At 48.7% G+C, this 15,843-nt stretch overlaps 1 protein-coding gene across 3 annotated transcripts in view; it reads right to left on the bottom strand.

Moving 5' to 3' along the window:
* Positions 1-15,843, bottom strand: part of TNFRSF13B (TNF receptor superfamily member 13B) — a 58,182-nt gene that overhangs the window by 21,529 nt on the left and 20,810 nt on the right. For 2 of the 3 annotated variants that reach the window (XM_082442912.1, XM_082442913.1), the window contains exon 2: positions 9,735-14,831. In XM_082442912.1, the coding sequence (XP_082299038.1) occupies positions 9,735-9,795 (61 nt within the window). In that variant the 5' untranslated portion in view covers positions 9,796-14,831. The remainder of the gene's footprint in view (positions 1-9,734; positions 14,832-15,843) is intronic. The other variant, XM_082442914.1, reaches the window with a different exon arrangement.

The following is a 15,843-nucleotide window of genomic DNA, read 5'->3' as shown; positions in this document are numbered from 1 at the left end:
AGCCCGTGAGCCACAACTACTGAGCCTGTGTGCCACAACTACTGAAGCTCACGTGCCTAGAGCCCACGCTCCGCGACGAGAAGCCACGGCGATGAGAAGCCCACACACCACAATGAAGAGTAGCCTCCGCTCTCCACAACTAGAGAAAGCCTGCGCACAGCAACGAAGACGCAACACCGCCAAAAATAAAGTTTTTGTTTAAAAAAAGAATGTGATCATTAAAAAAAAAAAAAAAAAAAGCTCAGGACCAGATGGCTTCACTGGTGAATTCTACCAAACATTTAAAGAAGAATTAAAGCTAATCCTTCTCAGACTCTTTCAAAAACGTTGAAGAGGGAGCACTTCCTAACTCATTCTGTGAGGTCAGCATTACACTGATGTTGAAGCCTAATAAAGACATCATAAGAAAAGAAAATTTCAGACCAATATGCCCTGTGAATATAGATGTGAAAATTCTCAACAAAATATTAGCCAATCAAATCCAACAGCATATTAAAAGGATTATACATTATAACCAAGTGGGATTCATTTCCAGAATGCAATAATAGTTCAACACATGAAAATCAATAGATGTAATACACTACAAGAATGAAGGAAAAAACTACATGATCATTTTGAGGCAGAAAAAGCATTTAACAAAATTCAGCACCTTTTCATGATAAAAACATTCAGTAAAGTAGGAATAGAAGACAACCTCCTCTACATGATAACAACCATGTATGAAAGACCCACAGTTGACATCACACTCAGTGGTGAAAGACTGAAAGCTTCTCTCCTACGACTAGTAACAAAACAAGAATGCCCACTCTTACTACTTCAATTCAACATAGTACTGGAAGAGCAGTTAGGCAAGAAAAAAAAAATAAATGTATTCAAATTGGAGAGGAGAAAGTAAAATTATCTGTTCATAGGTGACATGATCTTATATGTAAAATCTCTAAAAATTTCACACACTAAAAACTGTTAAAAATTCAGCAAAGTTGCAGATACAAAAGCAACACAAAAAATCAGTTGCATTTTTCATATACTTGCAATGAACGATCCTAAAAGCAAATTAAGAAAACAAATCCATATTCAGAGACATAAAAATGAATAAAATACTTAGGAATGAATTTAACCAAGGTGGTGAAAGAAGTATACCCTGAAAACTACAAAACATTGCTGAAATTAGAGAAGATCTAAATAAAAGACATCCCGTGTTCATGGATTGAAAGACAATGTTAAGATGTCAATACCACTGCAAGTGATCTACAGTTTCAATACAGTCCCTAACAAAATTCCAGTGACTTTTTTACACAAATAGAAAAACTCATCTTAAAAATTCATTTGACCCTGAACAGTCAAAACAATCTCGAAGAAGAAGAACAAAGTTGGAGGACTCATACTTTCTGATTTCAAAACTTACTACAAAGCTAAAGTAAACAGTGTGATAATGGAATAAAGACAGACACTCAGACCAGTGGAATAGAATAGAACCCAGAAATAAGCTCTCCATCTGTGGTCAGTTGATTTTCAACAGATGGAGGAGGGGGGAAAGCAGGGTCCATCTCAGTCAAGAGGGGAAGATAGAAATTCTCAGAATGATGGTGAAGGGAGTCCCTGGGACATGGCCTGGAGGCCAAGGGGGGAGCCCTATCTCAACTAAAATAGGAGAAAAGCGGGAGGAACATCTCCAGTGGAAACAGGGAACCGTATATAAGCGAGTCTGCTTGACCAGTTGACAGGCTGGATCTGCCCCAGATCTGTGGGTGAGTTACTGAGACAGGCAGAGAAAACCAAGGAGTTTCAACTCCAGGGAGGTCACATGGCTCAGCTGTGAACAAAATTTACATCGTCATGTTGAGGTGAACAACAATCAGGGAATAACTCTGACTTTGTGTCTACAATAGTCACTCACTTGTGAGAGGGGACACCCCTAGACCACTGTCCGTGAACAGGGCAATGACAGGACTTATAAGACAGGAAGGAAGGAGGGAGAAAAACTGCAGAGGGTTTTGCATTTGGGGCAAATGGATTAGCTGGCAGCAAAGAGGGTGGTCTCTCCTTGAGCACCTGGTGGGCTAGGGGGTCCGAGAGAGTTTCAGCAGTTTCAACATTCTGGGTGACAGATGAGAGAATTACAGTGACCGTTTACAGTCTCTCTTTTATGAATCGGGAAGGAGGAGGAGGAGGAGGGGGAGAAGGAGGAAGAGAGAAAGGTGGGGATGACCGTTTCTTCCCATTGTAATTCCTGCCTCCTGTTGACTCATTCTGAAAACCGATTTCCCATGGTTCAGTGACAGAATGTGTGTGAGCGCAGCCGTGCCTGTGGAGGACGGCACAGCTCTGAGTCACCAGCCAGCCAGCTTGGGAAAGGCTGGCAGCACAGCCTCGGGTTTTCTTTTCTGTAAACGGGGACTGTGGGTGCTTCTTTGCAGAGGAGGTTTCCTCGAGGACGTGCGCGTGACACGCATGGAACTGGCCCGAGGTGCGGTTGCCGAGTGGTAGTTATTTGGATAAAGTGGTTTAAACTATAATGGATTAATCATTTCATAATCAGCAAATCCGCACTCCAGGCCTGGGAACTGCCCCCAGAACCTCAGCTTGTGGCTGAAGCACTGTAACTTCCCAAAGACACTTGTCCCTGTACGCTGCCGTGTCACCTGACCCATCCTCTGAGATGTCTCAGGTGTGCCTTCCTGGATGGCCATGTGGCCTGAGCACCTTCTACCTGGTGATGTTTCTTATTTTGTAATTTGACATCTGAGGGTGTAGCCGTCTACCTCCTTACACTGTCTCATTCATCTCTGAACCCAGTGCTTCTGTAATACGAGGCACACAGTAGGTCCTCGGCCAATGCTCACAAATAACCAAATACTTTATAGAGAGCTGTCCTCAGTGAAGACATGGGGAGTAGAAAGCAACCCTCGTTCTTGCGCTGTGTTGACACTGTGTAATGTCTGAGTTTTGTTCTGCCCCCTCCCCTGCCTGCATCTCCTCCCTTCAAGTAGGACTCAGGGCAGAGGTGTCCTGAGGTTGGGGGGTGGGGTGGGCAGAGCAGAAATCCTGGCTTTTGCTTTCAGAACTTAGAGGAAAGGATTCTTGGCACAAAATGATTGGGCCAGAAAACAGCACAGAAAATAATTTCCCCTAGATTGAAAAAACAACCCAAAGATTTAAGTGTGAAAGAGAATAAAATTTTAAAAACGTCTAGAGAAGAAACCGTTCAATAACTTCTTTATAACCTTGGAGTATGAAAGGCCTTTCTAATTATGACCCCAAATCCAAACTCTGTAAAATAAAAAATAGATAAAATAGACTACACAAAACAAACAAACAACTGCATGGCAAAAAAAGCAGCTGAAGGAGGAAAGTCCAAAGACAAATGAAAAACGGGAACAAAACATTTGCAACTCGTATCTAAAGAGTAAGCAGAGGGGCTTCCCTGGTGGCGCAGTGGTTAAGAATCCGCCTGCCAATGCAGGGGACATGGGTTTGAGCCCTGGTCCGAGAAGATCCCACATGCTGTGGAGCAGCTAAGCCCGTGTGCCACAACTACTGAGCCTGCGCTCTAGAGCCTGCGAGCCACAACTACTGAGCCCACGTGCCACAACTACTGAAGCCCGCACGCCTAGAGCCCGTGCTCCGCAACAAGAGAAGCCACCGCAATGAGAAGCCTGCGTACGTGCCATGAAGAGTAGCCCCTGCTCACCACAACTAGTGAAAGCCCACGTGCAGCAACAAAGACCCAATACAGCCATAAATAAATAAATAAATAAATAATACAAAAGGAGAAACACACATATTAAAAAAAGAGTAAGCAGAAAGGAAAAGGCCAGCCACCCTACAGAAAATTGGGCAAAGGTAATGAACAGACAGTTCACAGACAGGGACGAACAGCATAAGTTTGCCTGGTCTCATTCCTAAGAGACGAGCAAATTTGAATTACGCTGAGACCATCTTCCCCCTAATAGATTGCTAAAAATCCAGAAGTTTAATAACACCTCCTGTTGGCAAAGGTCACAAGGAGAGTGGCACTCATTCACTCTGGAAGGAGAGGAATAGGGATAACCCTCACGGGGGGAGATTTGGCAACGTTAGTCAAAATGACTGACGTTTTTACCTGCTGATACAGTGATTAAACTCTGGGATTTATTTCAGAGTGCAAAATGATAAATTCATTGCAGCAGTGTTTGTAATAGCAGAAGATTGGAAGTAGCACAAATGTCCATCAGTGGGGGATTGCCTGAGTAAATTATATACACTGGACTATTATGCGGCTATAGAAAAGGGGTGAGGAAGCTCTCTGTATTTTGCTTTAGAAAGAACTCCGAGATATATTAAGTGGAAAAACAAACACAAGGAGCTTCCCTGGTGGCACAATGGTTAAGACTCCGTGCTCCCAATGCAGGGGGCCCAGGTTCGATCCCTGGTCAGGGAACTAGATCCCACATGCATGCCGCAACTAAGAGTTCGCATGCCACAACTAAGGAGCCCGCCTGCCGCAACTAAGACCCGGCGCAACCAAATAAATAATTTTATTTAAATAATAAAAAAATAAAAACAAAACAAGGTCCATAACAGCATGGCTTATAATCTCCCTTCCTTTCTTTCTGCAAAAAGGGAGAAAGTTCTAATCTAGATTTATAGGTATTAGTATATACATAAAGAAACACTGTAAGGAAACATAAACCAAAAACAGTGTTTTAAATAAAATACTGCAGAATAAATTGAACAAAAGTAGTACAAAACTTGTACATTGAACACTACAAAACATTCCTGAAAGAAGACCTAAATAAATGGAAAAATATTCCATATTCATGGATGGAAAGACTTAATATGGTTAAGATAGCAGTGCTCCCCAAATAATTCTACAGATTCAATGCAATCCCAATCAAATTCCCAGCTGGCTTTTCTGCAAAATTTGAAAAGCTGATCCTAAAATCATATGGAAATGCAAGAGACCCAGAAGAGCTGAAACACTCTTGAAAGAGTGTTGACTCTTGAAAGTTGTAGGACTCACACTTCCCAATTTCAAAGCTTACTACAAACCAACAGTAAATAAGACAGTGTAGTACTGGCATAAGGACAGACGTGGGTCAGTAGAGTAGAATTTAGAGTCAAAAACTAAAGCCTAACATTTATGGTCAATTGATTTTCAACAAAGATACCAAGAAGATTCAACGGGAAAAAGGATAGTCTTTTCAACAAATGGTGCTGAGACAACTGGGTAAGCCACCTTCAAAAGAATGAATGTGGGGCTTCCCTGGTGGTGCAGTGGTTGAGAGTCTGCCTGCCAATGCAGGGGACATGGGTTCGAGCCCTGGTCTGGGAGGATCCCACATGCCGCGGAGCAACTAAGCCCATGAGCCACAACTACTGAGCCTGCGCATCTGGAGCCTGTGCTCCGCAACAAGAGAGGCCGTGATAGTGAGAGGCCCGCGCGCCACAATGAAGAGTGGCCCCCACTTGCCACAACTAGAGAAAGCCCTCGCACAGAAACGAAGACCCAACACAGCCAAAAAATAAATAAATAAATAAATTTATCTTAAAAAAAAAAAAAGAATGAATGTGGACCCCTAACTCACACCATACACAGAAAGTAATTCACAGTGGGTCATAGACCTAAATGTAACTAAACAGCTTTTAGAAGAAAACAGGAGTGAATCTTCATGATTTGGGGTTAGGCAGTGAGACCAAATGCACAAATGATTAAAAAGAAGCTTGAGAGACTGGACTTCTTAAAAATTTTAAACTTTTGTGTTTCACAGAACACCATCAAGAAAATAAAATGATATTCCACCGACTTGGAGGAAATATTTCCAAATCATATATCTGATAAGGGATTTGTATCCAGAATATATAAAGAAGGTTTACAACTGAATAATGAAAAGACAAATAACCCAGTTTAAAAATGGGTTAGGGAGTTAAAGAGACATTTTTCCAAAAAGCTATCTGAATGGCTAATAAGCACACAGAAAGATGCTTAACATCATTTGTTGTAAGGGAAACTCAGAACCGCACTGAGATACCTGCTGGGATGGATGTAATGAACGAATGGATAACAACAAGTGTTGTCGAGGATGAGGAGGAACTGGAACCCTCCTGTGTTAATCGGGATTATAAAAACAGCACAGCCGCTTTGGAAAGCAGTCTGGCAGCTCCTCAGAACGTTAAACACAGAGTTACCATATGGCCCAGCAATTCCACTCCTAAGAGAAATGAAAACATGTCCACCCAAATACTTGTACATGAATATTCACAGCAGCATTGTTCATAATAGCCAAAAAGTAGAAACAACCCAAATGTCCATCAACTGATGAATGGATAAGTGAAATGTGGTCCATCCGGACAACGGAATGTTATTTGGCCACAAAAAGGTGTGAAGTGGGCTTCCCTGGTGGCGCAGCGGTTGAGAATCTGCCTGCCAATGCAGGGGACACGGGTTCGAGCCCCGGTCTGGGAGGATCCCACATGCCACGGAGCGACTGGGCCCGTGAGCCACAATTGCTGAGCCTGCGCGTCTGGAGCGTGTGCTCCACAGCAAGAGAGGCCGCGATAGTGAGAGGCCCACGCACCGCGATGAAGAGAGGCCCCCGCTTGCCACAACTGGAGAAAGCCCTCGCACAGAAACAAAGACCCAACACAGCAAAAATAAATAAATAAATAAATAAAAGAATCATTTAAAAAAAAAAAAAAAAAGGTGTGAAGTACTGACACCCTACCACATGGATGAACCTCAAAAACATGCTCATGGAAGAAGGCAGTCATCAAACAGCACATTCCGTTTTTATAAGATGTCCAAAGTAGGCGAATCTATAGAGACAGAAAGTAGGTCAGTGCTAGCCTAGGGCTGGGGGTGGGGAGGGATGAGGAGTGACAGGGGTTCTTTTTGGGGTGATGATAATGTTCTAAAATTAGATTATAGTGATGGTTGCACAGCTCTTAAACAGGTGAACTTGGTGGCACGTAAAGCATCTGAACAGAGCTGTTTATTCTAGAGGGGGCAGGAAAGCTGGGCGGACAGAGGACTAGGAGGAAAGGAAGGCTGTGTTATGTACCTTTTTATACTTACTGGGCTTCCAGCCTGTGACTACCATCTATTCACAAAGCAAACTTATAAAGCAAGAGGCTTGAGAATTCCCTGGCTGTCCAGTGGTTAGGGCTCGGTGCTTTCACTGCCGGGGCCCCGAGTCGATCCCTGGTCGCGGAACTAAGATCCCGCAAGCCACACGGCACAGCCAAAAAATATATATAAATAAATAAATAAAAGCAAGAGGACCTAAATTAGGAGTTTGGGATTGGCAGATACACACTACTATATATAAAATAAACAACAAGCTCCTACTGTGGAGCACGGGGATCTATATCCAATCTCCTGTGATAAACCGTAATGGAAAAGAATATGAAAAGAATATATAGGTGTAGAACTGAATCACTTTACACCAGAGACTAACACAACATTGTGAATCAACTATACTTCAATTAAAAGAAAATAAGCAGGGCTTCCCTGGTGGCTCAGTGGTGAAGAATCCACCTGCCAATGCAGGGGACATGGGTTCGAGCCCTGGCCTCGGAAGATCCCACATGCTGCAGAGCAACTAAGCCCGTGAGCCACAGCTACTGAGCCCACGAGCCACAAGTACTGAGCCCATGTGCCACAACTACTGAAGCCCGTGCACCTAGAGCCCGTGCTCCGCAACAAGAGAAGCCACCGCAATGAGAAGCCCACGCTCCGCAATGAAGAGTAGCCCCCACTCACCGCAACTAGAGAAAGCCCGCGCGCAGCAACAAAGACCCAACGCAGCCATAAATAAATAAATAAATAAATTTATTTATTTATTTATTTATTAAAAAAAAGAAAGAAAATAAGCAGAGGACCACACAAAATTGAAGAGACCCCTGAGCCTTCTCCCATTTGGGGAGAGGAGGGTGGAAGCTGCCACCACCCCACCCACAGGGAAGCGATGGCCAGTGGACAGCAGGTTGGATCGGACGAGGGCAACCTAGGAAGCCTCGAAGACCAATTCCTGGTCAGAGGGCACCGAGCCACTGGACCTGACAGGGACACAGAGCCCGCTTGGCCAGATGGCAGACACCCAGCTGGCCGGATGTCTGCGCTATCCCTGCCCACCCCTCCTCCAACACCACCGGAACCTCCATAAAGTCCCAGAACCATCATCCAGCCCCAAAGAAGGGCAGGAAAAGCCCCAAATTAACACTGGCCAGCAGAACAGAAGCCGCGTCGACCGCGGGAAGAAGGGGAGAGCTCTCACAGGCCTGGGTCTGTGGACTCACGGCCTGGGCTCTCCTGCACCCCAGCTGTCTGCTCGTCTCCCTCACATGCCTGGCTTTGTAGGCGCTGGACCAAGAAAGGCCTCTGTGGTCAAATTAGTTTGAAAAACGTTGGGCTAAAGAAAGCCAAAGTTTTGTTGTTTTTAACTGGAGCCCTTCTCAACGCCTTTGCTTGTGGCTCTTCAGGAGGGGCTCAGGCAGGTTCAAAGCCCTTCTGTGTTTTTCTCAGGGACTTCTGGTGGGGGAGAGCCTCTCCTTCATTTTACGACAGAGGAAATGGAGCCCAGAGAGGTGAAGGGGCTCCTCCAAGGTCACACAGCGAGTCGGCGGACAAGGGGAGGCAGGCCCGACTCTGCTGCTCCTGGCAGCCTCCGTCAGTGCCAGGTCCCAGTTCTGACAGGTTCCCGACTCGTGGGCCTGGGCCTGGGCGGTTCCATCCTGTGCCAAGGTGACCTCTTGTGCCTTCCTGGTCCAACTCTCAGAAATCTTACACATCCAAGCCCTTAGCTGGGAACACATCTGGGGAGGTGGCTGCTTGACACAAAGGATTCCCATCCAAAGGATTCACAGAAGAGATGTGCTGCCTGCCCGACGAGTGGGGGACAGAGCAGCCGTGGCCCCTCCAACCCGGCCGTGCGTCCTGTCTGCACAGTGGGGGGCCTGGACCCTTCCACCCGCTTTAGCACCCACGCTTCCAGATTTGGGCCTTCGAACAAACCTTCAAAACCTGCCCTGATAAAAATTCTATAGGATAAATGATCCGGTTTCTTTGATTAAAAAAAAAAAAAAAAACAGCAAGGGAAAACATGAGACAGAGTGGGAATGTTCTAGATTAAAACATATAACCAAAACGATGGTGTTTGGATCCTGATTTGAACAAATCAGCTGGAAAAGACATTGACAAGACGGTCGGGGAAGTCTGAACATGGGCGCTTCGGTGACACTAAGGAATCATTCTTTGCAGAAGTCGTCATGGCATGAGAGTTTTTTTGGGTTTTGTTTTTTAAGGAGTTTTTGTTTTTAAGGGAGAAATACAGAGGTATTTACAGATCAGAAACGCGCTGTTTGGACTTGTCTGTAAAGTGATCCAGCGGGGCATGGGTAATCCTGGAAGTGTGGACGCGGGTCGACGTCTGCAGGAGGGCCCGTTAAACACTCCTGATGTTTAAAAAACGTCCTGGCCCATCTGGCTGTGGGTCCTGGGGCCAGCCTGGGGTGGGAGTGAGAGGGACTTCCTGCCTGTGAGGGTGACCCTCCAAGCTTGCGGCTGCTCTCCGGAAAGCAAGGCCAGACCCCCAGGGCCCCAGACCCAGGGCTCTCCACGTGCACGGGCGCGGGAGGCCCCGGGGCAGCTCGAGCTTGCCCGTCTACCGTGGGCACCGCTTCCCCTGCATCCCCGATGCCACGCAGAGCCCCAGGCGGAGCCCCTCACGCCCACCCCCACCTCCCGGGCTACTCACATGGCTCCTCGTGGCCCACCCGGCTCCGGCCACCTCGCCTGCTCCGGCCCAGGCCACTCATTACTCAGGACGTTTATTATTAGCCCAGATTTGATTAGTGCCTGGGCTGCACTTCCTGGGTTTCCCCCCCACCGGTAGGATGTAAATCAGCGGCTCCCCTCCCTCCGCGCCTGCGCCCTGTGTCTCGGGAGCTGAGGGGTGTGGGCCCAGCCTGATGCTCCAGGAGCTCCCCCGGACGCTGTCTGCTGAGCCCCCAGGGTGCGCTGCCCACCGGGCCTGGTCTCCTGCCCCCTCACACACACCAGGCTGCAGCCAAGGTGGCCCAGCCTCCAGGCATTGCTCAGGGCCCTTCCCTCTTCCTCAACAACCCTTTCCTATTTCATTGCCCCGTCAGCTCCTCTCCTTCCTTCTTCAGGCGCCACTGAGGTGTCAGTTTCTCTGGGAAGCCATTCCTGACCGCCCGAGGCCAGGTGAGGTGCCCCTTCTCTGTGCTTCCTGAGCCCTGGCCTTGCCCCCTTCAGAGCACTTGAGAGGCTGAACTAGAGCCGGACAGACTGGGCTTGAGTCTCGGCTCAGCCACGTACCAGCAGGAAGCCTTGGTGGCAATTTACGTAACTTCTTGGTGCCTCTGTTTCCTCTTCTGTAAAGTGGGTATAAGGGTACAGGTGGCGATGAGAACGGGATGTGTGCACAGTTCAGGCCGCAGAGCACTTTCCTGGCACAGTGAGTTCACCGTGCCCTTGTCAGTGGTCACTTTATTCCCGCCTTCCCAGCCTCCACGGGGACAGGGCTGGAGGCCGGCAGCTTCAGAAGTCACCGGAAGCCCATGGAGTTTGAGGAGGAATCAGGGTGGAGGGAGAGACAAGGCGGCCCAGGAAGACTTAGGGCAGGGCTGGCGTGGGTGGTGGGCCGCATGGGAGAGGAAATACGAGTGACCGGACGACCTAAAAAGCTCCCAGTCTCATCAATAATCAGAAAAGCTGATTTTCATCCACCCGGTCGGCAAAGTCTTAAAGCGCGGTAATAGCGAGAGGAGGAGATCTGGGGAAGCATGAGCTTGGGCCCGCGGGAGGGAGCGTGTTGGTACCTCTGTGTGGAAGGGGACCTGCCAGGGTCACGTAAGATGGAGAACCTACACCTGATCCATGACCCGGAAGCTCTCCTCCAGGGGCCACAGGCGCACGAGGGTGCCTGGCGGAGCACCATTGACATGGAGCAACGGAAACAGAGCCAGCGCCCACCGGGCAGCGATGGCCGAGCACGTGAAGCTCGAGGGCCATAACCAGGAATACTACGCAGCCGTCAAAAAGAGGGAGACAGGTCTGTACGCAGTGACATGGAGAGATTGTCGAGACCTATGGTTGAGTGAAAAAAAATAGTTTGTGGCATGATTCTTGCAGTAAGAGGCCTTTCCGTGAGACAAAGACGAACAGGCCTCCTTGCCTACGACTGTGTGCACAGGCGTGGCAGAGCTATGGAAAGGATGGGCACCATGACAGTGGTCCTGCTGGGTAGGGCAGGAGGGGACCAGGTTGGGGATGGGGGCCGAGGGGCTTCAGCCCCGTTTGTAACGTTTTAATTTTTACACGGAGGTATATATTCCTTGTGTCAGTGAAAAGTAACAAGCCCACGGCTGGGCTGTGGGGGGGTGTGTGAGCCGGGGCAACCACAGATGCTGTCGCCTGTTGGAGGGGGGCGAGCCCAGCGTCCCTGTGGGATGACCTCGCTGCGTCCCTCCGCACTTTCTGCTTGTGCACCCCCGGGGCCGGGGCTCTCACCGCCTCACAGAGAAGCTGGCTCCCGGGGGGTGAGCCAACCGTGCCTCAGTTTCCACAGTCACACGCGGTCTCGCCCGGTGAGACCGCCCTTTGGAGTTTTAACACCAGCGCAGTTACCCATGAAATGAAAAACAAACTGAACAAAATCCAGCCTGGCTTTGGGCGGCGAGAATGGAATGATGGGGTCCCCAGCGTCTCACTGCTAATCACAGCTTGTTAATGCTTTTGCTTAAACACTGTTTACAAATGATGGATTGTATTGACTTTCTGTTTTCTTTAATTAGAGGTGTAATGTACACGCAGTAAGAGGCAGTATTCTCAGTGGGCAGGCCAGTGACGCTTACATGCGTGTAAACCCAGGCAGCACTCCCCAGATCAAGACCTAGCGCATTTGCAGCCCCCAGAAGCAGCACACCCCACCCCACCCCACCCAGCATAACCAGTATTCTGACGTCTGTCACCACAGATGCATTTTGTCCGTTCCTGAACAGGGAGCATACAAACCGAATCGTCCACTTCTTTTTTCTGGCCTCTTTGCTCAAAGTTAGATTTTATTACACCAGACGGAACAAGCTGGGGGACCTTTGGGGGTCTCTGGGGGCCTCATTTTCCCCTGCCCAAACGATGAACGTGAAGCTCAAACAGAACCGCAGCCCGTGGGACCTCTCCCCCACCGTGCTGCAGGAATTGTCCCGTGTGACCCCCTGCGCTGGGCGCCCTCCGAACAGGTGCCGAGGTTTCTGAGCCTCATTCTGAAACCAGCCCTGTCTCAGCCGTCTCGGGGGAGGCTTGGGATTCTAATTTTAAGCTCCACACTCAAGGGGACAGAAGAGTTTTGGAACCTGGAGCAAAGACTTTGTTACCTCAAGGTTTGGGAGCTGGCTCCGTTATATGTGTCCTTCAAAAGATAGAATGAGCACACAGTGAAGAGAAATTCAAACCCTGTGCGAGGAAATCCAGCACAAAGCCTCCCAGCGGGAGGCTTGGCTGCAGGCCCGTGAGCTGATCTGGGCACACGCGTGTACGTGCCACCACGTGATGGGTTTTGCCTCATCACCCCCCGCATTATTTTCTTACAGATTAAACACACTGTAAACAGGCTCCTTTTTTCACTTCATATATCCTATCAATCAAGTCCTTATCTTTTTACATGAGCTCTTCAGTGGTCACCAGGAAAAACAAAACAGCATCGCAGACGCTATTCTAAACATTACCTGCCTTCATTTCGTACGTGATTTACCTTCTCCGTGTCTCGTGCAATGGCTTGAATTCCTTAAGTGGAATCACTTGGCCAAGTGAACGTTCCAGTGGGCCTGCTCCACTGTCTGCGTGCGCCTGTGGGGTTTGGGCCCGGAGCGCCCTGCCCCCAGACCTTGTGTGGGCCTCCCTGGGGCCTGGTGTCCACTGCCCCCGTGAGGCCACGTGGCTCAGTCTTCTCTGAGGGAGTTCCAGAGGCAAGACAAAAGCAAGAGTATCCAAAAAAGGACATTTCTTAGAAATGCAGCGAAAGCCCTGATTTTCATGATGGCAATTTACATATACGACTCAGATGTGCTGAATTTCCTACATTGCTTTGATTTGTACTAATTTCTCAGAAATGCTAGAGACCGGTACTTTAGCAAAACCCACTTTGAAGAAGCAAACAGCGGTTTCTTCACAGTGAATTCCCAACCTTTTGTGGGAAGACCTATTTCCCATTTAAAGAATTTTTCCCCTCAAAACTTTTTATTATGAAAACTTCAAATCTCAGAGAAAGGTTAAAAGTAAGGTGAAATGAATACCCCCAGGACCTCCAGCGGGTTGACCAGTGTTCACATTGGTGTCTGTCATCCGCACCCTCTCTCTGCCTGTACCTTCTGCGGACCTTAGAACACCCCTTCTAGATGCTTTGCAGCGTCTTCAAAGAAGATGGACCGTCTCTCACACAGACTGTCATTTTCACACCTAAGAAAATCAGTGATAATTCAAAGGCATCATCTAATATCCAGTCTGTATTTAAGTTTCCCAGTTGTCCTAAGAAGCTTTTGTGGCTGCTTTTTTCCTTACTAAATTTATATATTTATTTTTTTTAAATGTATTTATTTGTTTATTTATGGCTGTGTTGGGTCTTCGTTTCTGTGCGAGGGCTTTCTCTAGTTGTGGCAAGCGGGGGCCACTCTTCATCGCAGTGCGCGGGCCTCTCACTGTCGTGGCCTCTCTTGTTGCGGAGCACAGGCTCCAGACGCGCAGGCTCAGTAGTTGTGGCTCACGGGCCCAGTTGCTCCGCGGCATGTGGGATCTTCCCAGACCAGGGCTCGAACCCGTGTCCCCTGCACTGGCAGGCAGATTCCCAACCACTGCGCCACCAGGGAAGCCCCTAAATTTATTTTTAATTTTATTTATTTTTGGCTGCGTTGGGTCTTCGTTGCTGCGCACGGGCTTTCTCTAGTTGTAGTGAGCGGGGGCTACACTTCGTTGCGGTGCGAGGGCTTCTCATTGCGGTGGCTTCTCTTGTTGCGGAGCACAGGCTCTAGGTGTGCAGGCTTCAGTAGTTGCAGCACGTGGGCTCAGTAGGTGTGGCTTGCGGGCTCTAGAGTGCAGGCTCAGTAGTTGTGGCGCACGGGCTTAGTTGTTCCGTGGCATGTGGGATCTTCCCGGACCAGGGCTTGAACCCGTGTCCCCTGCATTGGCAGGCGGATTCTTAACCACTGCGCCACCAGGGAAGCCCGTGGTTGCTTCCTTTGATTCAGGATCCAGAGAGGGTCACACGTGGCGTTGGTTTGTCTCTAGCCATTTTTCTTCTAGAATCGTCCCCTCCCTTTTGCTCTGTTTCCTTTTCTTCTCTCTTCTTTTCCCGTCTTCTCTTGGTTTGACGTGGACGCGGCCTGTCTTGTGGAGTGTCCTACAGCCCCTCTCTGCTTGCTTCCTCCCTGTGTGGTTTAACACCGTGCTTGTCCTCTGTGAGTCCTGAAAGCTGAGTGGTGGCTCTGACGGCTCCCCTGGATCACACACTTTGGGGAGAAGAGCCCCAGGTGATGGGTGTCCTTCCTGTTGCATCTCATCAAGTGGAGTCTGGTGTCAGCTCATCCCCCCGCCCCGCAGTGACACTGACAGGACCACCTGTTACGGTGGTGACACCAGGTGTCCCCACGTATAGGCCCCGGCGTCCCCCCAACTGGTCACTGGCGGCTGATGCTTTGGCATCTTGTGTTTCCTGGTCCCCAGGCACCTCGGTAGATGGCTTCAGCTTTCACTGAGGGTGGTGGCTTTCCACACCAGCCACTCTTCCCACGTTTCCCAGCCTATGTTCTCTGTGAAGGAGAACTTCCTTTTTGTTTCCCTTTTTGGAAAAAAAAATACAGAAAATAACCATGAATAATATAACAAAACCTGTATTTTCACCACCCAGAATCACAGGTTATGAGGTTGGCATATTCACCTTCAAGTTTTTCTTTTAAAAAAGAAAAGATGACAGTGAAAGCTCTGAAATCTCCTGCCCTTACCCTACCCCTCCCCTCGCCAGAAGGAACCACCATCATGAACACGGCTCTGTCCTCCAGGCTTATTTTTATACCTTCAGAAGAATGTGTTTATCTATGAACATACAGTACATAGCACTATTTTGCATGTTATTTTTAAATTTTTTGTATAAATAGTACTCTGGTGTGTATCATCATACGTCTTCCTGTTTTCACCCAGCATTGTTGTGATCAACTCGCGTTAGCGCACACACGACTGGTGCATTCCTGGTGTGGTGCTGCTGTGGTCCTGGTGTGTTCCGGTGTGTTCTTTTTCACCACTGTCTGGAACCCCACACCCACTCCCATCCCTCCTCAAACGAGGAACATCTAGGTTGTGTCCGATTCCTTGGTGGTGTGAGCAACGCCATCCTGGGCAGCCGTGCAGCCTCTTTGTGCAAACACACGAGCGTCTCTCCTGGGCGGATGTTGTCCAGCGGGACCTCTGACCTGCAGGGTCCGCATGCCCCGACTTCAGTGGCTGTCGCCAAACTGGCCACACTCCTCCTCACTCCCAGTGGCAAGGGGTGACCTTCCTCGTTCCTTCTCGACTTTATCTGCACAGGACAGGGTCAGGCTGTTTCATTTAGATTTTTTGGCGACCTCACAGGTGACAAGTGTATCTTGCTGCTTTAATTTCCTGATTGCTGGCAAGGCTGTGCACATGTGCTTATTGGCCACTGGGAGAAGGCCTGCGGTCACTCGGGGAAGGAAGAGGCCTGGGGAGCGCACCTGGGCCCCCGAGGCCAGTGGAGATGCTGCACTAGCGTCGAGGGAGTGTGATTAGTCTCAGTTCCTAAGGCTCCCGTATTTCTATTAATAGAAACGCTTGCC

The sequence above is a fragment of the Balaenoptera physalus genome (genome assembly GCF_965194825.1).
Source record: "Balaenoptera physalus genome assembly, chromosome: 20".
NCBI classification, from domain to species: Eukaryota; Metazoa; Chordata; class Mammalia; order Artiodactyla; family Balaenopteridae; genus Balaenoptera; species Balaenoptera physalus.
The sequence above is the reverse complement of the archived record's forward strand: the minus strand, read 5'-3'. Positions and strand labels throughout refer to the sequence as shown.